General features: G+C 42.4%; 1 protein-coding gene across 16 annotated transcripts in view; it reads right to left on the bottom strand.

Annotated features, from left to right (window-relative positions):
* Positions 1 to 25006, bottom strand: part of PROM1 (prominin 1) — a 158494-nt gene that overhangs the window by 56566 nt on the left and 76922 nt on the right. For 10 of the 16 annotated variants that reach the window (XR_012787784.1, XR_012787790.1, XR_012787789.1 and 7 more), the window contains 6 exons: positions 15934 to 15957; positions 12115 to 12332; positions 11282 to 11356; positions 9957 to 10020; positions 6991 to 7150; positions 892 to 1044 (listed from right to left, as the gene is read on the bottom strand). Coding sequence is in view for 5 of the 16 variants with exons in the window: in XM_075569043.1 (XP_075425158.1) it covers positions 892 to 1044; positions 6991 to 7150; positions 9957 to 10020; positions 11282 to 11356; positions 12115 to 12332; positions 15934 to 15957 (694 nt within the window). In the remaining 11 variants the exon portion in view is untranslated. The remainder of the gene's footprint in view (positions 1 to 891; positions 1045 to 6990; positions 7151 to 9956; positions 10021 to 11281; positions 11357 to 12114; positions 12333 to 15933; positions 15958 to 25006) is intronic. The other 6 variants (XR_012787788.1, XR_012787796.1, XR_012787798.1 and 3 more) reach the window with 2 other exon arrangements.

The following is a 25006-nucleotide window of genomic DNA, read 5'->3' as shown; positions in this document are numbered from 1 at the left end:
AAAAAAAAAAAAGACAGATTGTATCACATTATGGGAACCCATTACTGTTTATGCCTAAAGCTGTACAAGTATTTATTAGATACAAAGCTGTCAAACAAGTCAAGGCATGTAGACATGGAATGCATAACAGGATGACCTAGTAGGATAGACAAATTCGATTTCTCCAGCTTATTCTGACAATTACAAGTTTGTAAACTGAACTTTGCGAATTTGGCATTTCATTAGGATGTCGGTCAAACTCCGGATTGTTTTTTTTTGTTTGTTTTTTGCTTTAACAAAAAACTGGACAAACCTTTGGGATTGTTAATGTAAAACGCTAACTTGTGCACAAGTTGGAATTGCCCAAAAACAAAAATATTCCCACTTATTTATACATTGTCTCTACACCCGACATAATCGAAAAATCAAATGAGTTTCGGCAAAACCAAAACATAACTTTTTTTTTTAGAACCAAAACATTAGTGGAAGTGCACATACAGCATCAAATCCTTACCTTGATCTACATTTTTTGAGTGGCTTACAAACAATTATCCTTTTCTGCAAATTGTGATAGCCAGTAACGACTTGAATTTCCATTAACAATTGTCAAGGACTATAGCAGTTTAGTTAATTATCCCCTATTATATTGTAGTGCAGGAGCAGACTCACTATCGATAGCGACATCTTTAAGTCCAACCCAGATTGGTGTACACACTGGAAGTTCTGCTGAAGTATTTCTATCATGTAACTGCAAGGATTGTGGCTTTACACTAGTAAGACATGTTTCACGTATGTATGATATGGTATTACAGGCAGAGAAGATGCACAATTGTACAATGAATCATGGCACACAAGGCAATAAGTAGTGTTGACTTTTCAACGCAATGCAGTTTCAACCAAAAGATAACTCACGCCATAAGGAAATTGCCTCCGGTGTTGGAGATACAACCTCTGGTTGTTGGAGAAGCCTGCTGGTCATAGCCACAGGTACCACACAGTAACCCCAAGTAGTAGAAGACGACAATCAGCGCCACCATGCAGCAGAGAACTAGAGAGCACAGCCACCTACAGTACAAAGCAAACACAACAATGTTATTACGGAATGAAGATGTTTGCTGCACATACACATGTGGCACCATCAGTGGCAGTACAACGTGAAGAAAATGGCATATTTTCACTACATGCCTTCAGCCAGGGAAAGGCTGTAAGAATCATGAATACTCTAACATACAGCCTGACCTGAGGAAGAGAGCATTGCTCCCCAAAGCTGATCTTTAATACATATTCTTAGTCCAAAAAAATAATAATAAATAAAGGTGTCACCTACTATTAAAGTACTCATTCATTATTGCACATGGTACTCCGGACAAAGTGGCGTTAGAATGAGTACAACTACTATTTTCTTATTATTGGATTATGTATGTATGTATGTATGTATGTATGTACAGTATGTATGTGTGCACGTATGTATGTATGCACATATGTATGTATGTATGTATGTATGTATGCACGTATGTATAGCCAGGACTTGTTTTCTGGCTGCCAGTCTGCCCTCACTGGCAGTAAGCCCTGGTAAGAGCAGGCCTGCCAGTAGTATTCATGGGTTTTCCCCACTCCCTACACTGCTCTTGAGTGACAGGGGAGGAGGTGGAACAATGCCTGAGCATATCCAATCATGGATCAGACTTGGTGCCCTCCTCCTGGCTGTACTTAAGGGAGATCGCCACCCAAATTTAGTAGTGCCTCTCCCCACTGAGAGAGTCAGGTCACACATCAGAGTGCCTGAGCATTGGGCCTTCTCTGTTCATCTTCCCTTCGGGGGAGAGTGAGTGTGGACCTTACCTCTGCCTCTGCTAGAGGGGCAGTGACGAGCTAGGACAGCTGCGGGGGCCCTCAACCCGTAGTGATTGTCCAGGGACCATCCTACAGCTGGGTAGCTGACTCAGAGACTGTAATTGGACAGACCACTGCCGTGTTAGGCCGAGTCCATACAAGGACAGGCCGTGCTGAGGCGTGCGGACGCTCAGCGCTGAGCCCCTGCATCCTCAATGAAGATGCCTTGAGAGGGGGCTCACGCGAGCGTCCGCAGGTGTGCGGAGGCTTTGGAGTTTTCAGCCGAGCGCCAAGCTGTTTTTCAGCGCGCTGTCGGCTGAAAACCTCCAATGAGAGTCGGGCTGCGTCAACGTCACGGCGCCGGCGCGGTTCAGCCCGGCTCCCCCCCTCTATGGCCCGGGCCTTATGAGTGCTAACCCAATAAAGACCGTTCCTGTCCCATATACCTCCTGCCTGATGTGTGATCTTACTGGGAGGAGAGTATTTCTACTGTAGGAGTTCGCCTACATACATCTGGAGCTTATGGCAGATTAAGGCGCTGCACTGCTCGAGAACCACGTTGGGTATGTACCCCAGAAACCTGTCCTGTGTCCCCACAACCATCGGTGGACAACTCAGTCCTCCTGCTTGTTCCCAGGCAAATTCCTCTCGGAACGTAAACCTGTGTCCTTGCATGTTCTGTAGACCTTCTTTGCATGCTTGTAAAAGGTGTGTGATGTGGGGGTTTGCGCTCACCACGAACAAGGCGGGACCCCGGTACTGAGGTGGGAAAGTACAAGACTGTGCACCCACTGCAGTGGGAGCATGCCTGGAGGGTGGATAGTCAGCGTAGCCGGGTCTGGGTTGGAGAGATTTTGCTAGTGTGGGTACTTGCCGGAATCCAGGGGCAGAGCCAGTGGGATGGTTGGTGTCCGTTGTGCCGTGGTCTACGGTTGGAGCCAAGAGGGTGGTAGACTGTCCGAAAGCCGAGGTCTGGGATGGAGAAGTGCGGGTAGTCAGAGGCAAGCCAGGGTCTTTATCCAGAGGGGGTCCAATAGTCAAGCCGGGTCGGTACACAGGAAAGCAACAGAGAACAACAGCAAGGCTCAGGCAAGGCAAAACAAATCGCAGGAACACAAGGTCACAAGAGTTATGCTCAGCAAAGTAGGAAGGGAAGTGGAAGTCTTTGATAGCAAGCAGGAAACCAATGAGGCTGGGGGCCTAGCCGAAGTGCGGCCTCCGCGGAGGTCAGGATAGGCTGCAGGAGACAAGGGGCACTCAGGATACTTGCCATGCAGCTGGGGAGCGGTGCACGACATCACGTGTGTGCGCCGCGTGAGAGAAGCACAGTGCGTTCGGGGGCGGAGCTAGGCTCCATGGTACAGCTAGAAGAGCTGTGCAAGCGCGCGCTCTGTAAACAGAGCGGGGATGCGCGCACGATCAGCAACCAGCGCAGAGGTCTGAGAAGAAGCAGGTAAGGATGGAACACGCCATATAGGATGTGTTCCCTGATTCCTTACAATGTCCCAGGTCAAAGTGTATTTGGGAAAAATAGGTCTAGCTAGCACCACCCTTCTATATAAAAGGCAGAGATATTGTTTTTAACAGTGAAAGCCAGGTACCAGGTTACCTTAGGCCGAGTCATAAGACCTGAGACTGGAAACCACCGAACTTTCCTGAAACCTTTGGGCCAGAAAATCTAAGACAGCCTCAAAGTGAAGCTCTAATGAGACTTGTAATTCCCTGGAACTATGAGATTTGTAATTCCCTGGAACTATGCCAAGATCTGAACTCCTGAATGATCACATTATACAGAAGTCTGCTACATGGTCTTACCAAGGAGTTAATCAAGTGTTGAGCAAATGAATAAAGAGACTATTCTATTAAAAACCAGCTGCCATCCATATATTAGTACTATGGTCTTTGCCTAGTCTGTTTTGATCTTGTGCAAGACCCTTCCTAGAAGAGATGGTGGGGGAGGGGGAGGGGGAGGAGCAGCTGAAAGAATATATGAAGGGTAAACTTTTGGTGAGAGAGTTCATCTACTATGTTTTTGCCTTATCCCAAAAGAAATGCTGCTGAGAGATAAATCAGCCTGGAAAGAGCAAAATTCAGGTTTCCAGAGCCTTGTTGCAGAGAGCTCTGGATTGAGTGCATCCCATCTTTTTGACATAGACAACAGGACGTCAGTGTCCTATATGGATGAACACCCTCAGGTTGTGGTACCCCTGACAGACTAGGGATTGAAGACATTTTTTAAATAAAGAATCTGAGAGAAGGAATCTGACAGACATGGATAATAAACTTCTGTTAAATAGTTAGTGAAGAATTCACACACCAAGCTGAAACCAAAATCCACTTTCTATCTATCCGAGTCACAAGAAAGGGCCTTTTTTGGAAGTTTTTTACCAAATGGTCAATAATGATTTCAATAAACTAACAAGAAAAATAAAAATTTAAACAATCTCACAAAAAGAGAAAGGAAAGCATTAGACAGTCTAATAGAGAATGAGGAAATCATAATAAAACAAGCAGATAAAGGGTGGGGAGGGGGGTTATTATCATGGATACAAGCTATTACCCGGTATATAGGTGAAGCAAATAGGACTTTAGGGGATACTAACATGTATCCGATATTGGATCAAAATCCCACTACAGCGTTTTATGGGGAACTGAAGACTTTACTACTTAAGGGCAAGTCTTTAGGGATTTTGAATGACTATTAATTTAAATATCTATGTAGAGAGAAAGCCAAACTACCTCATCTATTTTTTCCCCACAATTTACACAAGAACACTGAAAAGCCACCAGGGAGACCAATTATATCGGGCATAGAGTCGCTAACCACCAACTTATCTGAATACATGGACTGTCACTTTTCTGAGACCAAATATAAAAGATACCACTGATATTATTAGAATACTGGAAAGACTAATATGGCAAGATAATTTCATATTAGTGACGACAGACGTGACGTCTCTCTATACCTCCATCACACACAAAGATGGGGTTAATGCAGTTGAAAGAACATTAAAAGCAGACAAATAACTTAAAGAAGACCAAGTGAAGTTTATTATAGAATTCATGATGTATATTTCAGAGCAAAACTATTCCTGGTTCAACGGTAAATATTTCTTGCAGAAATGTGGTATGGCCATAGAGACCAGGTTCGCACAGACTTATGCCAATTTATTTATGGACACATGGGAGGAGGATTGCATATGGTCCAACCATGAACTCCGTGCAAATCTGGTCCTATGAGTAGGTTCGTTGACGATAAGATATAATATTCATATGGCAAGGAAACATGGAATCATGGAATCATTTCAAAATCTTTGTGAATTACATGAACAATAATAATTTAATCCTAAAATTCACAACTAATGTAAGTAGGACAGAATTAGAATTCCTAGATTTGGTCATATATGTAGAACAGAATGAATTAAAAACCAAAACCTTCTTCAAGGAGTAAATAGTAATTTCATCATGGAATCAAGATGCCATAATCCATATTGGATTAAGAACATTCCGTATGGACAGCTATGACAGATCAAAAGAAATTGCACAGAAAACAATGTATACATTCAGCAGACATACTTATTAATACATTTAGAGAAATAAATTATAGTCCATATACTATAGATGGAGCCATTGAAAAAGCAAATATAATTCATAAGTGTGAATTGATTAAGGAAAAATGGAAAACTGTGAATTATAAAAACTTTAATATGTCCTTTATTACCCAATATAAAAGAGAGGCACCTACAATTAAAAATAGTCTATGCAAGCATTGGCATATTTAAAAAATGACCCTCTCTTAAAAGATCATATACCGGATAAACTGAGTGTCATTTTCAGTAGAGCACCAAATCTTAAATGTAGATTGGCCCCCCCACTACTCTTAAAAAGAAAATAGAGGGTAATCAAACATGGTTAAATAAACCAAAGGGTTTTAAAGGATGCATTATGTGCAAAGCTTGCACACATACGGCATTAATACATCACTCAAGACAGAAAGGAGGGCCCTTCAGCAGAGGTTAACTGGGGCCCCAGTGCCGGATGAAGACGTTTTGCTCTATTTTCAGCATCGGCCCACCACTTATAAGACCCCAAAAAGTCAACACAGACGCCTGTGAGTAGGTTAATCTGGCCAAGCACTTCTTTAACCCAGGCTTTGTTATAAAAGTGGTGTAAAAGGGAGCATTGTTCAAGTGGTTAACAAGCAAAAAGACACACGATGGCCCAGATCAAAGGTTTGTTCAGTCACTAAAAGTGGCATTAACCTACCAGTAGTGTCACATTAAGACTAAAGGGAATCTTCAAAGGACAATAACATACTTGAGCTAAAGACCTATTGCAGTACGGAACATCACATTATTGGAAGTTAATACAACAATGGCGTGATGTTAAGCCCATGCTGAGAAGCGCAACAGCTTTTTTTTTTGCATATAATTAGCTTTACGGATACCATGCTAACTCGGGGAACATAACGTTCGCTCCTATTTTAGGTCAAGTTAAAAGCATCGATTTAATTGAGCTTTCTGGATTTAGCCCTTTGAGTGCTCACTTGCATGTCATTACCCAGAATCCCTTGCTGCCATGGCAGCACTGTCTGCAGTATGATCTCGGGCCAGAACATTACGAAGGTTATTGGACATTTGTGCCGCCAAATTCACCCGCCTACTTAAAAGAAACTGCAGTCTTAATATTACTGAAACCCTTTGGAGGCTCACACACCAATTAAAAGGGTCAAATATTCAGGTTTTAGTACAAATAAAAAACAATAGATGTTTAAACTTAACCCTTTCACTACCCGAGTCCTCTGGCATCAAAAAGGTTAAGTATTGCACTGGCAAGACTTTAACTTCCTGCATTTTATAATATCTGACAGTGCTTAGATTTGAACATTTTATACATTTCCAACTAATGTATCATGCCACTATAATGCCACTATCATGCCGCCATTGAAGGCAACTTCCCTCCGATTTCATGATGAAAACATTTAATGCGTTTGTTTTTAATATGATGCGAAGGCAAAGAGCCTGGAATTTAATAGTGAAGCACATAGGCAGAAAATAATTTTAAGAGGCAACAAGAAATGACAAATGATGCAACTCATGACCGTCATTTCAAAGGCAGACGGCATATACTGTACTGAGCACTTTACACAACACCACCAAGATGCATATCTGAACATACCTGTAGAAATCGTATTGTTCCACCACAGGGTAATATTCCCGCACATACATTTCACTCTGAGTGAGACATGATGTTAGGTTGGACAGAATCTGAAGGACGGGGACCATTTTGGTAAAGCTGGTAATATTAGACCCAATGGAATCCAAAATATTTTTCACATCTAAAAACAAAAATAAAAATCATGAAGAATTACCGATTTCAGGCCTGAATAAAATACACGTATCAAACAAATATGGGAGATGTAAAATCAGATATTTCACAAATGCAACGGTCATTAACATAGAGACACATCTTAGAAGATGAAGAACTAAACTCAGGATGAACTCAAAACACATCACAATACATACTCAACAATGACGGAACGGATTGTAATGAGTGCTTTTGTAAAGTGCTGATGTACAGTCAGAGTTTTCTTTTTCTGCATTTTTCATGCAACATTTCTTCTTGTGCTGTGGACTTTCGGAATTTGAGGTATTTTTTTTTATTTTGCCCTTAGGACCAAAGTTTCAAGTAAGAACCATCATTTTATGCTTGTGATGTTGAAACTTGAAAGGGTTTTTTTTTTTAAATTAATAAAATATCTGTAAGTTCTCAATATTCCACTTTGACCTATATGTCTACCCTCCTGCTCTGAGCTTTAGATATGTATTTTATGTACAGTATGTATGTACACACACACACAAACAAAATACCCATCATGTAAAATACACACACCCACCCACAGAATTCTACTAAGTACTGTATATATAAATGCAGTATAATCTATTACAGTGCTGGCACTGTGGAATTTTGCAAAGCAACATAATTAAGCAGATGCTTATTAACTAATCAGCTGTTATGCCGATATGAAGATCAATAAACAGAAGATGGAATTTGTTTCTTTGCTAAATTTCTATGTGCATCTAGTTCTAACCTCAGCACATTTTTTAACCCTGCAATTTAGTCACTGATTCTAGGTAAATTAAACCTTTTCCTATTTGCATTAAAATGTAACTACTTGTCAGTCAGTCTAATCAAAATGATCAAATTGAGCACAAGAAAGCATACGTTGCATCTAATTCCCATATTAGGGTGATGGATACATGGGAATCATGCAATAAAAGAAAGTTCTGACATTGCTTTTGAAGTATGGAAAACACAATACATTGCCCCCTTTGATTTGCAGGTTATGCATCTTTGCCCACAACTTACAAGGAATGGCTGTTTACAGTCCCAAATAGGTCCAAAAAGGTAACAAAAAAAACAAATGCATCATTAGTTTTATACATATGAACAGATCATTTATACGATGATAGGCAAAAATTGATTAAACCTCTATAAAATGTCCCGTTACACCATAGAGTATGTTGAAATAAAGTCTTAAATGCAAATGTATTTATTATGTTTGGGTAAATCTTGTAATGTAAATATGCAAACATGAACGTGCATACACAATACACTCGGCATCTCTGCTCTAATATTCTCTCTCTCCATCGCTCTAAATTTGCTTTGAATACAGATTTATTTTCGAGCCTGCGTATGTTACACAAGCAGATAGCAGAACCAGGGCCGGTGCTGCCACTAGGCAACTTAGGCGGTTGCCTAGGATGGCACACTGTGGGGGGCGGCAGCAGAGGACGACGGCGGGCGGTAGAAGAGAACGGAGGCGCGATAGGAGGATGGCAGGAGCGGAGCAAGGCAGCAGATAAGGAAGATGGCAGGCTGCAGCGGGAGAAGGACTGAGCACCATGTGAGAGGAGCAGGGTGGCACAGGACGACGGCCAGTCGGAGCGTGTCCCAGCGGTCCAACCAGAAAGTCTTTACCGACTTCCGGTGTCTGCCGCTGCTACAGTGCAGCTCCTCCCCGGCTGTCCTTCTGTGCCACCCTGCTCCGCTCACATGGTCCTCAGTCCTCTTTTCCCGCTGCTGCCTTTTCCTTTGCTGCTCTGTTCCTACCGTTCTCCGTCCTCTTCTCTCGACGCTGCCTGACGTCCTCTGTCCTCTTCTCCCGCCATCCTCCTCCTCTGCTGCCCTGCTCCACCAAAGCAAGGTCGATTGAGAGGAGGTGGAGGAGGGGTTGAGAGGAGAAGGAGGGGGTGAGAGAAAGAACGGCGAGAGGAAGAGGAGGGGGGTGAGAAGAGGAGGGGGGTGAGAAGAAGAGGAGGGGGTGAGAAGAAGAGAAGGAGGTGGTGAGAAAGAGGAGATAGAAGGCGCGAGAGGAAGAGGGGCAAAAGGGGGTGAGAGGAAGGGGGGCAAAAGGGCGTGAGAGGAAGGGGGCGAGAGGAAGGGGGGAAAAGGGGGCGAGAGGAAGGGGGGAAAAGTGGTCGAGAGAAAGGGGGTGAGAGGAGGGGGAGGAGGGTGATTGAGGAAGAGGTCATTGAGTGGGAGAGGTTGTGGAGTGGGTGAAAGAAGGCGTGGGAGGGGGTTTAGATGAGAGGATGAAGACGGGGAGGGGGCACAGGGCTGAAGGTTCGCCTAGGCCCTGAGCAGAACAAATTAGTACAGGGGTGCTCAACTCCAGTCCTCAAGGATTTTTACTATGGCATTAAAAGTGGGAAAATAGATTTTAAAATGGTGTTAATCATCAACCTTTAACATACTGAAGATGCCATTGCCACTAGTTCGCTTTGGGCCTGGGAGGGACTGCACCGTTAACGCTACAGACAGGCTGCCCTAAAAGTGAATTGGACCATTATCTCAGGAACAGGTTTAAAAACAAACAGCGTAAGTATCTAGGGGTAAAAAACTTCCCTAACAGCAAGAAAATATATCTTTGCAAAATAGAACATGTAATGTGCAGGTAGGCAATTCAATTAATCAAACATCTACTGTATATTTCAGACTGGGCATGTAGTTTTGCTGATTAATGTGCTAATTTCTAAATTGTAATGTTATGTTACGTCAGTAACATTTGTGTAACAAATGTTTACATAAGAAAAATCTATGGTTTCATTAAAACAGAAAAACAGAAAAACAGAAAAACTCACCTTCTTCAATATATCTGGTTTGGTTTTGAACCATATCTGGTGTGTTATTAAATGCAGCATAACCCTATGCAAATAAAACAACAATTTGTTTTCATTGAGATTTTAAAACTGTTAAAATGCATCATTTTTTGGCATCATAATTAATTTAAATTTTTTTTTTTTTACAATTAAATTCATCATGCAACAGATGTTCACTCATACGTGTAATTCAAAAATAGGGATGTGCATTTTTTACCGTCATGGACACCCATTACAGACCCTTATTCAACATGCAGTCAAGTTGCTTTCCCGTGCTGGCGAAGAGTTCTGTGCCATTCAAATGAATGGAACTACATTCTTCCCCAGCTTGGGGAAGGGTTTCCTAACTGTTCTGCAGACCCCGTTTTGTATTCTTTTGAAGTCCTACAGAATAAAGAGATGTCACAAATGTCTGCACATTCACAAATACAGATGTAGTACGACTCCCTGTTACCGGTCGAGGAAGCAAAAGTCACCAGTCGGGGACAGTCTCTGCCGCAATCGAGTTGCAGGGGGGAACATGCTTCCAAATGGGACACCACCGCAGCGCTAATCCTCCAGTGCCGCGAACCACCCCGGTCGCATGACCACTGGTCGCAGCGGCACCCGAGACAGTAAGGTTAGCTACATTTGTATTGCAAATGTTGTTGAACTTTCTATAAAAAAAGGCCAAGCTCCACATTCTTAGGCTGCGGACATAGTGCACAGAGCTCAAGTAGGCACGTGCGCCTCTCGCCTGAGTATGGCGTCCTCTGTTTACGAACGCCATGGTGAGGCGTGACCGTCATGTCACCAGGCTGGTTCACCATCATTGGTTCAATTGGCTCATGTGACGTCGCTGTCACGCGGAAAAAAAATCAGATGGATTTGTCTCCTCCAAATCCTGCCGCACCGTCGCGCGCAGTATGGCCGGACTGGTGCACTTGATGAATTTGTTCGTGCTGCGCGCCTGCCATTAAAGATTTCCCAAAATCGATTCCCGTCGTTGCCAGCCACATCAAATTCACTCTCTGACATCCTAAACAATACAAATCATGCACAGGTGGCAGGCTGCAGTTTAAAAAGGGGTCACATTTGCATGGTTTTAAAAAGGTTATCCAAATGACTTCAAGAAAATGTTGTTCTAGTCTTTTCTCAAATTAATTTGCAGGACGTTACATTTCATGAAAGGACAGCTCTCTGGACACCTAAATACAGCGATTCATTTTTTCCTGGGTGTTCAGAATTTCCAGTAGAAACCGAACAACTGTATGTGAATGGTATTAAACAACACATTTCAGTAACAAAGTATTCCGAATATTGCTTACCTTTTGAACCAGGTTGCTGAGGTCGGTTCTGAGAACATCATTTAATCTGGTAAGATATCGGTTCATATCAGGTAACTGTATTAAAATCAGAATACAGATAAGAAATATGAAATGTGTTCTGTATTATGCAACAAAACATATACTAAAAAGGTAGTTTGCAGTTAATTATACCAGCAATGCGCAAACTAGGGGCGCGCGACTTTTTTGGGGGGGCGCGGGCCGCACGGCGGTTACAGAGGCCCCCGCGCTAAGAGCACGAGGCCTCTGTTAATGTACTTACCGGCTTCTTGTCCACGTATCTCCATGGCAACACGGCGTCAAATGACACCCGTTACCATGGAGACGTGATGTCAAATGACGCAGCGGGTCACGTGACGTCACATGACCCTGCAGCGTAATTTGACGCATCATAAGAGGCGAGGGGGGCCGTGACCGAGGAGGCAACAGGTGAGAGGGGCGCAGGGAGTTTGTGCACCGCTGAATTACTGTATACAATAGACCCAAAACCCCAATTCCACATGAAGATATAGTACAACAAATAAGAATATCCCTTGTGAGCACATTCACGTCTCAAACAGGTCTGCAACCCTGCTTTTCCCCCTTATATCTTAGCATGCAATGTTTCCACTGCAGACAGGAATTCTGGGTAATGACATGCAAATGAGCACAGAGTGTTGCCCTTTTGTTTCATGTCCATTTCAACATGGATCTTTAAAGATTATGCCTGCCGTATTACACAGCTTGTTCAGCACAGCCTGGGTTAAAGAAGTGCTTAGCCAGTAAGACATTCCAATATGAAGTTATTCGAACTGAAATGAAATGATCTCTCTTACCGCACTGAAGTTTGCATTGATCTTCAGCTGGCCTAATGAATTCTTAATATTATTGCATGGTATAATAGCTACATCTGTTGAACATGCTGCATCACTTAGTGTGCTGTTGAGGTGTGACTTGGCATCTGTAAGGTTTGCGTGCAGTCTGTCCGTCGCTTCTTGCAACACTTCCACAGACACGCTTACATTCTCCAAAGCCTCCTTCGTCTCTCGGATAGCTAGGGACAAAAATACAGAAACAGTAGAGCATACTGAAAGTTAAAAGCCAGCTTGTTAATTAAACATTTCAATAGCTATGAACTATGATTCCACTGAATCCAAACACACTTATTCTCCCAGCTAAGCACTACAAACCACAGCATGCATTGTACGTTCTCTGCAAGTCTAACAGAACGATTCGATTGTAAATATTCTTTTTCACCAATATGTACTTTTACATTTGACACACTTATCCAAGTATTGTATGAGAATACTGACCGCTTTCTAAACAACTACGTGCATTGTGGGTGCTAAATTAAAACAAATTATATATATATATATATATATATATATATATATATATATATATATATATATATATATATATATATATATATATATATATATATATATATATATACACACATACATATATATAGCAAATGTAAATATACTGTATGCTCATTTGCATGTCTTAGGCAGGTCTGTAACCCCGCCTTTCACCATTATCACCCAGCACACAGCACTTCCACTGCAGCAAGGGATTCTGGAAAATGACATGCAAATGAGCACACAGTGCCACTTTTTGCTTCAAAAATTATTTTATACATGGTTCTATATATATATATATATATATATATATATACATATATACACATACACACATATACACATGTGTATACACATATACACATATACAGTATGTAAAAGTCAGCAGCGTTGATATTTTGCTTTCTCTTGGAGTCCTTGGGATGTGTTTCAACACTTAATGAGTGTATCAATCCATCAAAAGCAGCTTCTGTATCCTTCTGCCTCTGCCCCTCCAGAGCAGTACTAAACTATTTGTAAACAAAACCTTTCAAAACTTTAATGTTGTCACACAGCACTCCCTTTAAACGATATGTATTTGGGCAGAACACAGAAAATGGAAGCATTAAAAATACATTATGATGTAATGCATTGAATTTATAAACAAATACAATCAGTGCTGCACAGAAAATGTCTACCTGTTACACGTTCGTCAGGATGTATCTATATCTCATAAGTATCTTTAACTGCTAAAGAAAGGGGGAGCAGAATCCTTCACAAGCAAACGACATATCCTGTGTAACAGGATCCCAGCGGAAGACCATCCTTTCTATATTATAGAGGATTTTCCATTGGGTTCTGCTGTGCAGAATGATATGTAGATGCTTTGGTTGTGAGGGAAATCGACTCAGATCCCTTCTACATTAAAAAGGAGGGTCTATGCCTCATTTATCTTACCATGGAGGGGAAAAAAAGACAATTTATCATTTGTTTGGGCCAATCACATTTATACATTTTGCCTGTGCACAGCTATTTTTTCCTTTCTCCTTCATTAAGTGCGAGGTGTTTACTTACCTCGTGTGGAATAAAGCACGGAGGCCAATTAATTACCCTATACATTTGGCAGAATTCCTATTTCTAACATGGCCATGAATATTAGCCTCTGCTTACACCCTGCACTGTTGCTGTGCCAGTTATAGTAACATCTTCTTCCCGCATCATCTAAGTACATATAGATGTAGCACACACACATTTCTAAAGAGCAATGTATCACAAACAAAATGCTTTATTACATTTAAAAATGTAGTCATGAATATTAAAAAAAAAATAGTATTAGAATATTTGCACATACATACTATGCAGTGCCACGTAGTTTGTTCAAAATTCACAAAAATATATATATTTTTATTAAGTCATCCAAAAATGTCCATTCTCATCTTGACCATACACAGAATAGGTTATGGTGATAAACAATGTGACAAAATCCCTCCGCTGTACTGTACATCAAATACAAATACCACTTGTAAGCACACAAGTCTCAGACGTTGCCCATTATCTCTTAGCATACAGTGCATCCACTGCAGCCAGGGATTCTGGGAAATTACATTAAAAAGGAGCACCCAGTGTGTCTTTTTTCTTCTTACCCATTTTAACATGGGTCTAATAAAGTCATGAGTGGAGTACCTCAAGGATCGGTACTGGGACCCCTGCTTTTTAACTTGTTTATTAATGACCTTGAGGTTGGGATCGAGAGCAAAGTCTCCATCTTTGCTGATGATACTAAATTGTGTAAGGTAATAGAATCAGAGCAGGATGTAATTTCTCTTCAGAAGGACTTGGAGAGACTGGAAACGTGGGCAGGTAAATGGCAAATGAGGTTTAATACAGATAAATGTATGGTTATGCATTTGGGATGCAAGAATAAAAAGGCGACTTACAAATTAAATGGAGATATATTGGGGGAATCCTTGATGGAGAAGGATTTAGGAGTGCTTGTAGACAGCAGGCTTAGCAATAGTGCCCAATGTCATGCAGTAGCTGCAAAGGCAAACAAGATCTTATCTTGCATCAAACGGGCAATGGATGGAAGGGAAGTAAACATAATTATGCCCCTTTACAAAGCATTAGTAAGACCACACCTTGAATATGGAGTACAATTTTGGGCACCAATCCTAAGAAAAGACATTATGGAACTAGAGAGAGTGCAGAGAAGAGCCACCAAATTAATAAAGGGGATGGACAATCTAACTTATGAGGAGAGGCTAGCTAAATTAGATTTATTTACATTAGAAAAGAGGCGTCTAAGAGGGGATATGATAACTATATACAAACATATTTGGGGACAATACAAGGAGCTTTCAAAAGAACTATTCATCCCACGGGCAGTACAAAGGACTCGGGGCCATGCCTTAAGGTTGGAGGAAAGGAAATTTCACCATCAACAAAGGAAAGGGCTATTTACAGTAAGGGCAGTTAAAATGTGGAATTCATTACCCATGGAGACTGTGATGGCAGATACAATAGATTTGTTCAAAAAAAGGTTGGACATCTTTTTAGATGGGAAAGGTATACAGGGATATACCAAATATGTATACATGGGAAGGCTGTTGATCCAGGGATTAATCCGATTGCCAATTCTTGGAGTCAGGAAGGAATTAATTTTTCCCCTTAATGGGGTTTTTTGTTTGCCTTCCTCTGGATCAATAAGTAAGTATAGATATAGGATAAAGTATCTGTTGTCTAAATTTAGCATAGGTTGAACTTGATGGACGTACGTCTTTTTTCAACCTCATCTACTATGTAACTATGTAACATGGACCCCTATAAGCTTGACCACAGTATTCACTGTAACATGAGCCACTACTGAACTGGCAACATTCTTTAATCCATACAAGCCCCAAACAAATGGAGTATGTTATGTATTTCATATATACCGGTAGATCTATTTGTTTTTCAGGATCTACATTTGAAGTGTGAATACAAATATCGTAAATTCTAATAAATGCAGTAAATATGGCATAATATCTATTACAAAGGCTGCATTTGTTCACTTCATTGCAACAGCAACATATTTAATGACGTGTCACTGAGCCTGGAGTTTGCTCTTCCTCTAGCAGCACATCATGTGATTAGGTATAATAAAATAATCTAGGCTTTATCCTGCGGTGACCGTGTGAACTTATTCTAGAACCGGGGGCTGGGGGGTAGGAGTTGTATAATATACACACAGTAAAGACAAAGCAGAACTAAAATGCACAAAAGTAAAGGTAACTAAGCACTTCACACCACAGGACGGTTTGACAGATCTTTTACCTTTAATAGCCCTTTCCACCTTGACTTCAAGCGAAAAACAAACAAAAAACAAGGAACGAAAAAAACAACAACAATGTCATGGATAGATTGAATGTGGGTACAAAATGTTCAATCAATAAACAGACAACACACAACACATTTTTGTGATACAAAAGAGCAACATCAGACATCTTCTAAAATGCAATCACATTTGTACAAGTACCAAGTATATAACATGCTAAATTACATAAAAACCATCGGTTTTCACCCTCCCCCACACCACAAAAAAAGACAAAATGTCTCTATTCTCATACTGCTGCCCTTACCCACTTGTTACAGTAACGGCCCATTTATTTCTCCTTGACCAGCTGGTATTTTCATTGAACGTAAAAAAAATAATTTGTTTTTGTTTTTTAAACAATTTTTTTTTTTGCCGGGAAAAAATAATCCCAATGTGCCAAGTGAGTTATAATCCTCAAGCAATACTAGGGCAATTAATAAAGTGTAGTAACATATACTGTAGTGCAACTATGTCAATGATACAGCAAATCCAAAGCCAAAAAATTCTCTAATAAAAAAAACAAACCCGTCCATAAATTGTGAAAAGAGTCTTTACAAAAAAGTATATTATAAAAAGTGTCCAAGTCAAGTTTAACAATGTTTGTGCAAATTCACACAAACAAAAGTAAACCGTGTAAAAAAAAATTAATCTTTCCTCAACCTTGCCAGCTCAGGTGAAGTAAATCTGTAGATAAAGTCCCGCAGCTGTTCTCAGGCGGCTCAAAACCAAAGTGATTAGTGAGAAAAGACAAAAGAGAAGCGTAGGGACAAACAGTGTATTCAAGTTTTACTATTAAAAAAACATATAAAAGCCGTTGATCAGTAATGCCCTTACAGAAAGGTAGTTCTTTCAAGCATATCACCCAGGTGTCCAGGTTCCGGCGCTGGTCTTAGAGCTGAGGGACTTCGACCAGCGCCAGAACCTGGACACCTGGGTGATATGCTTGAAAGAACTTCCTTTCTGTAAGGGCATTGCTGATCAACGGCTTTTATATGTTTTTTAATAGTAAAACTTTAATACACGGTTTGTCCCTGCGCTACTCTTTTCTCATGTCACTTCATTCTAAATGTAAAAAAAAAAGTATTCAACAGTCGAAAGATATATATTTTTTAAATGCATGAGATGAAATGGGCTCAATTTTACAACAGAGTAAAAAAAGTTTGATCACGTTCTTGCATTTTTTTCCTCTCGTGCAAATACAAGGGGGGAGGGGGAAACCTATATTGCTCTCATTACCACACTGTATAATTTGACATTAAGACAAGGTAATCCATGCTTCATTTATAGTTTAAAAAAAAAATTGGTCGGAGACTCTCTCGTACACAATAAAATAACTATGTTTCCATTGAACGATCAACAGGTGAAGTGAATGCAGAATATGCAAGGTGTGTCATTTTTGAAGAGCACTTGTCACTCTTGAAATTATAAATCACTTGTTAATGGTTTCATGCCAAAACATGATTGGAAATCTAGAAGAGTCTTATTCACTAGCTGCAGTGCAGTTATCCAATTGAAGTGTGTTATTACAGCTTACTGCAAATACTGTGGTCCTCTAAATGTGCTTAGTACCCCTGAACAGTGCCGCAGACACATTTCCCAGGGCCCAGGATGAGAGTTACGGCCGCACCCTCCACCCCCTCCCCATTTCACACCTCATGAACTCCCTCTATTTGCCCCCTCCTCTCATGTATTTCTCCCCCCACAATATCATTCCCTCTCCTCACACTCTTTCCTCTCTCCCCTCCCCCGCCATCAATTACCCCACTCACTCAATCCCTTCCCCCCCTGCATGTATTTCTCTCCCCTCTGTCTCATGCTTACTCTTGCTTTTCCTCATTGTCCTCTAACTCCCCCCCTCCACCAATTACTCCGCTCACTCAATCCCTCCTCCCCTCCCAACACATGCAATCCCCCCTCCCCCGACACACACAAACCCCCACACAAAATACATACCAAAAAACTCCACACCCCAACACAAAAAAACCTTTCTACCCCCCAAATACATATTTAAAAAGCCCTCACCAAATAAATATAAACTTAACCTACCTTGGGGATGGTCTCAGGCCCGGCTACCAGTCCTCTCATTGCCGCAGGCCCGGCTCTCCCCAGCTGCAGGCCTCCCCTCACTGACTGTCCCACACCGAGCTTCTGATGCGGGCACGTGTCGGAAGTGGAGTCCAGCTTGCTCCCGGACCCCCCCCCCCCGACGCCAGAGGTGCCCGGCGCATGCCAGGATCAGAAGTTCGTGTGGGAAAGTCAGTGAGGGAGGCCCATAGCTGGGGGAGAGTGGGCCCAGGGACAATGAGAGGACCGGCAGCCAGGCAAAGCAGTTGGCTCCCTGCCGGGCTCCCGCAGCCACTGGGCCCAGGACACATTTTCCTGGCTCTTCCCCCCTGTCTGTGGCCCGGCCACTGAAACATACAATTTGCTACATTTTGCTTTGAATACGTTGTGGGCTGTAATAGCTTTTAATGGACAAACATCTTAATCGTACAATGTTGGTCATATAATGTTGTCTTGAGCACAAGCGTTCACGAGTGCAGAGCTCCCTTCATAAAATGAGATCTCTAAACTGGAGATTGGAGGCTTAAATACATAGCTCATGGGCTCCATCACAGCAGGAGTTTTCCTCTATGAACAAAGTGTTCAAATTAGCATACTACAACAGAGGTATTGTGTAACTTTACAGCACATTCTATTTCTCAGTCAGTTTGTCTCAGAGTTGGATGAAAGACTTACAGAGAGAGGACTACGATTTGTTTCTTGTACATGTATCCTTATTGGAGCAGATGCTGTGATAACAGTTGGCTTGGCTGTAAATTAAACTTTTTTTGTGTGGCCAGGGTGAAAGTTGGTGCTTTGAAGGTATTTGTCGGGGTCAGTGGGTTTTTACATCCTCCAGTGTTAATGGTTTGTGGAGCATTCAAGGGTACATTTTATGGTGGGGTGGGATTTATTGTAATCATCTTAAATGATCAAGCAATATCTCTCCTTGTCTAAATCAGGAATATGTCATCAATGTAGCGAAGGTACATCAGAGGTTTTTGGTGATTGTGGTGGAGAAACTCCTCTTTTAAGTTGGCCATTAAGAGGTTAGCATATTGTGGAATCGTACGTGTCGCCATGGTCTGCAGAAAATGCCTTCCATTAAAGGAAAACATGTGTTGAAGAATTAATTTCCCAAGTTCGATGATCATATCATCGGAAATCTGCTTTTAGGAAGGCATTTCTTGCAGGCGGATAGATACATCATGGGGGGTGTTGGTGTATAGGGCAAGAACATCCAGGATTGAGCGATGTGGCAAATTATTAATACTGTTGAGCTTTGAGAAGGTTTGTGGTATTTTGTATAAAGCCATTGGTAGTACGCACAAGTAGTGTCAGTACCGTTTTAATAAATAAGGATATATTTTCTGTAGGTGTGTTAATACATTTTGCTCGAGTACAAATTTTTTGAAACGCTAAAATAAATTGCCATTCGGTTTGAAAGTTACACTTTGAACAGGAAATATGGCTTTTAGTATATAGAATGCGAAGTACGAACAATATTTTTCAACAGAAAAAGTTTTTTTTAATGCAAGGGAGGGGTTGAAAACCCCCCATAACATAGCATTGCTTTTTTGCATGTTCTGTGACCTACAGTGTGTCTGTCTTTTTACCCTAGGTAGATACAAGTCTACATTCCTAAGTGCTGACTACATTTATTGAATTAATGACAAACCCGTAACACATCTCAGCAAGAATTTCAGATAACCTTGATAAATGATATCAAACTTAGCATTTGATGTCCTTTGGCAACAAATATACGTGCTTGATGCTGGGGGCCCTACAGCAGTAAGACTATTATGAAAGCTTGTGACAGAGACCTGTCTCTACAGCTCCTGCTACATTGGACTTTGTAACTTAGAAGTCTGTACAATGTTTTTAGAGGTCCAGAAATCCTCAGCCTAAATTTACAGCATCCAGACAATTGGATATATGACTCTCCACCTGCCTTTTGATACTTGGTCTTTTTTTTCTTCTTCTTATAACACCGGGGGACGTGTATCAAGATAGTGCAACTTACTCTAAATTGTGTGTTAATTTGGGCTGGCAGTATACCTATGAAGTTTTTATAAAACGTTCTTACATTTGGAGCAGAGGTTACCACCTCCGATACAGCAGATTTATTTGACACAAGTATACCATAAAGGATAACTTCACTAGTAATAGGCGCACCTTTTGATACAGGATTAAAATATTCCATTGTTTAATGGCTGCTACAGCTGTATTTTGTCAGTCTAACGAACTATATGACTTCAAACGACGGTGCTCACATGGCTTTGGGTGGCAGTACGTCAAGAAGCAGCTGTGCAATGAAAGGGGGTGACTTTTATACCGGATATTTTCTCCTTACATCACAGGGAATTTTGGATACAGTCAATTATGGTTTAGACACAACCTCATACACTCAGTTGTGCTACAGAGTTCATACAAAAAATAGGAAATATGATAGTAATCTTTTCACTAAAAAAGGAACAAAGTCAGAAAAGGCTACCAGAAAATCGCTGGCTGTTCACTTAGTTTCAGGTTGAAAAGTTAAGACAGACACACACACCTTCCCTCAAATCCTTATCTCACTGTCTCAACCTGGTGGAATGGTGGTAATGGGTGATCAAGAAGATATACTGTATAGTAAATTCAACCATACTGTCAAAGCTTAAACCATATACCCGGCTAAAGTGGGAAAGGTCCTTCCAACATACAAATGAGGCCAGCATGGCACATAAGGCCTCAACCAAATATGAAAGATACCGAAAAGCAATGGCCCTCATTTTACAGATACCGTATTGTCCTTGGGCCCGACCATGTTCCCGGAAGAAGACATCCCTATATGACATGATTTGTAATACGGAGGGTCCCTAAAGCAGCCGATAGGAGCAAGTTAATCTGGGTTTAGCCGATCACACTGCTTCAGAGTTTATAGAATAAGCCCCTTAGGCCCGGATCCACAAAAGCGTGCCAAGCTTTAGCATTCATATGCATGGGAGTAAAAGCATCCTCAAGCTTGGCCTTCTTTTGTGGATCTAGGCCTTAGGTGGTTATGCATTCGTCTCCTGGCTTCAAATCTGTGGAAAACCATTGCACATAGCCAGCGGCGAATTTCCAAATCCGCCACCTGTGTCTGCCGCCCTTCTCCTTCCCAATCCAGCGTCAAATGACATCACCAACAAGATGGCGCATTACCATGGTAACGGGGAGAAATGGGGATGGCACAAATGTCCGTCTCCATTAGTATTTGCTGCACTCTCGGGCCAATCAGACCTAATGGGACTGATGACTGGGACATCATGATGTCATATGACGCCCGCTCGATTTTGAAGCAGAAGCAGGGCGGCAGAACGGAGGCGGCCGGCACAGATACGTACGCAAGTGCTTTCCCATTAGGTCCGATTGGCCCGAGAGTGCAGCAAATACTAATGGAGACGGACATTTGTGCCATCCCCATTTCTCCCCTTCATTTTTAATACAGGTTTGAAGCAGGTGGGGGGAGCAGAAACCCATTAAGCTCAGGTCTGGGACCCCCTGATTACGGAGATAGTTGCCTCTGAAGGGGTTCCGGTATCTCCTGCAGCTTTTCAGCTCCCTCGTCACATGCGCCAATAGGAAGCCGCACTGGATGACATCACAGCTTCCTATTAGCCCACAAGGCCCAGCAGCTTTGAAATGCAGACATATAGTGAACCCCCGAGTGGCTGCCGGCCACAACTTTGGTGGTAAGTACCTCCGGAAGCAGGGAGTCCCTGGAGCTGCAATTAATGGGGTTCAGCTACGGAGATTCCCTGCTTGAATCCTGTATTTAAAAAAAATGAAAAAAAGAAAACCCGATTGGATTGCTAAAATGTCTGATGATGTATTCAGCAGCCAAGCATGAGATATGGAAATACAGAGCAAGCAGCCCATTCATATCATGACTATTACAGTACTTTCAATTGCTTGAAATGAAGCAGTCCAAGCTCTTTTTGCTACATTGCAAAGCTGTAAGGCGGCTGCAAATCAGACACAATAAGAAAGTTGCTTTTTGCAGCTGTGACGGTGGGGGTAGCCAGCCTTCATAATAAAGGTGAAGCCCGGCTAGCTACCCCTAAAACCGTGGTTCCCCGGGGGCTTAGCACCTATACGCCGGGGACAATGTGCATGTATTTTACCCGCAACACTGGGGCTTCGGGATCGGGACTGTAATAGTTGATATTGGGGGCAAAAGGGATTAAAATGTGTATAAGATTTTCCGGGACAAAATGACAGGTTGTCTCATAATTTTATCCGTGAATCGCATCCGATTTGCGGGTACGTCTATGCATTGTAATAATGTTATGTTTCCCTATTCAATACTGCATTGCCAAGCCAGCAAGTTCTCAGAACTTTGTTTTAGAACTTGGACTGCCAGGCCAAGTTTTACCACCCAAGTTCCAGAGCCCAAGTTGTAGAAAAGAAATATGTTTTAAAATGTGTATTAATCTCCATAGAGGCAGTCCCGGTAATTCGATTAGCCGGGATGCCTGCATGGAGATGGGGGATCAAAGGGGAGGATGGGAGTAGCAAGGTGTCGGGCCATTTGGTTGAGCGGGGAAGGGCGGACAACCAGGTCCAGAGGCAAGGCAGGTCCAGACACTGTGGAGCCTATCCAATGGGAGGTATGGGGCTGGGAAGGGGAAAGCAGTTGCTCGTAGGCACGGATCCAAGTGGCCAGTTCGAATTTCCCGCTCGCCAGCTACCTGAGCCGCTCGGTACGCCCCCTCCTCTGACGGGTGCAACAAGCCGAGCCTCCAGCTTGTAACTGGCTGTTGCACTACGATCCGTACTCCGATTGGCCACCAAACCCTGTTCCATGATAGACATAGGACACTAAAGTCTATGTAAGGAGACTGCCCGATCAGAGGTACCAGACTTTCCTAGACTTGGTCTGGTGAAGCAGAGGTGGGCTTTTCAAAGGTGCTTTGCTCGCATAAGCAAAGCACTCAGCATTGAAGTGCCGGAGAAGCCTGGCCAAGCTGTGGACAAGTTATAGAGATGCAACAAAGTTCTACAATCGAAAGAAGACCCGCCAGCAGGGTAAGCCAGGTATCTATCCCGTAGATAGTATCGTGGTGTTCCTGGACATGGAGTAGACAGGGTAAGCTTTCCTGGAGCAGGCACCCTGCACCTAGTGAGGCTATTGTCTCCCCCCAGTTAAGTATTTCCCTGTTTTGTGTTACTTTGTATACCTGCTGGTTTTACCAGAATAAACCTCATTTTAGTCCACTATCTTGTCCTGCCTAGTGACATTGATCCCGGACGCTAAAGGTGTTAAAAGTACTGGTCTCCCGTGACAGTGGCCCATTATTGAGTGTGGTTTGTACGGAGCAATCATTACAATGCAGACTAATTAGTACTGTTGCACTACAAACACAAACATACAACATACATACACATATGTAGCCAAGTGACCCTGGCTATAGCCTTGTACTGTCCTCAACACTATAAGTCCTGATAAAAACAGGCAGTGTTGGGGTTAATCTCCTGCTAGGGCCTAGCCTGCAGTTGCAGCCTGGATGAGTACTATGTTGCCTTATACAGGGGCATGCCTAAACTGGCAGTTGGAGTGCCATACCTGGGGAGGGTACTGTTTAGGTCACATGTATATGGTGTGATGCCTGTCAGTACCTGGACCTGCCCGGTTATGGAGGTTACAAGCCCTTCCCCCCGGGTATAAAAGCGGACGCTCCACCAAATTGAGTGTGTTGATTATGGGACAGCACAGTGTGATACCCTTTTCCCTACAAGAGGGTCAAGGAGATTGGGAGGGGCTCTTGGGGCCTCAAGCCCCCAGGATCTGCTCCAGGGCTGGAGATGTATCATGCTGTTATGCAATAATGTATGTAGAGAGTGGGTGCTCCAGTGATAGTGGAATACCCAAACGGTGTCATCAATAATTAATCATATATAGGACTCATGAAAATGACTCTAGTATGGAGTGGGTATAGTATGAAATGATGTGTGAGTAACCAGTCAGCAATGAATATTACCTCTCCTAAAGGGAACAATCAAAAATGCTGGTCTTCACCTTGATGTAACCTCATTGGAGCAAACATACCAAATACTGGTACTCAAAGTCCATAATTCACAATATTGAATGAATCTTACCCACTCCTTGAGCCTTAGTGAGTCTGTAATGGCGTGTCCAGCCGCTGATGAGGAAATCCAATGGTAGAAAAAAGGAGAAAGCAGTGCAATGCCCGGGAGTCAAGTGGTATAAAAGTAAAAAAAATGTGTTTTTTTTCAACACAAAACATCACCCAGAGGAGGTGTAACGCCGCCTCCTCCTTCTTTGGGTTATGTTTTGTGTTGAATAGACAGACTTTTTACTTTCATACCACCTGACTCCCGGGGCAGTGCGCTGCTTTCTCCTTTTTTCTACCACTGTTATGCAATAAACCTGCTGTTGGACCAACTATGATGTGTGCTTATTGGGAAGGAGTATTGCCTGTGGGGGCCATCCTGCACTCAGCAGGATCCTCATGGGATGGAGGCGCTGCACAGTAAAGAGATGGAGAAAGCCTGCCCTGTTGCTGCTCCCAAACGCCAACTGTGGAGCCACCCAGATCTCCTGAACCAGCAGGTGAGCGACAGCACCGGGGACAATACCCATGTTAGTGGCCTAATCTTCGGTGGCAGGGAGGAACAGGTGCTACACATATTTCACATAGTTCATAAGAATAGAATATTGAAATGAAAGATACAAAATATGTATAAATCCAGATGTCCTGCAAAATGGGTAACTTTAGCCAATTTTGCCATTAGAGAATATTCTGGACCGCCAGTGTTACCAACAGAGGGGAGAGCTAGGGTAGCTGTCCCAGGCCCAGCGGATGATGTGCCCTGACTGACCACGGTAGTTGGGGCTTCTGGCCCGCCGATAACTGCAGCCGTCAAACTAACCCCCCATCTCCCTTCACACAAATTCGACCTGGGAAGCCAGAGTATTTCACCTGTGTGTGTATATCTGGGATTTTT

Source organism: Ascaphus truei, chromosome 1 (assembly GCF_040206685.1).
Source record: "Ascaphus truei isolate aAscTru1 chromosome 1, aAscTru1.hap1, whole genome shotgun sequence".
In the NCBI taxonomy this organism is placed as follows: domain Eukaryota; kingdom Metazoa; phylum Chordata; class Amphibia; order Anura; family Ascaphidae; genus Ascaphus; species Ascaphus truei.
This window is presented reverse-complemented; position numbering and strand designations above follow the sequence as displayed.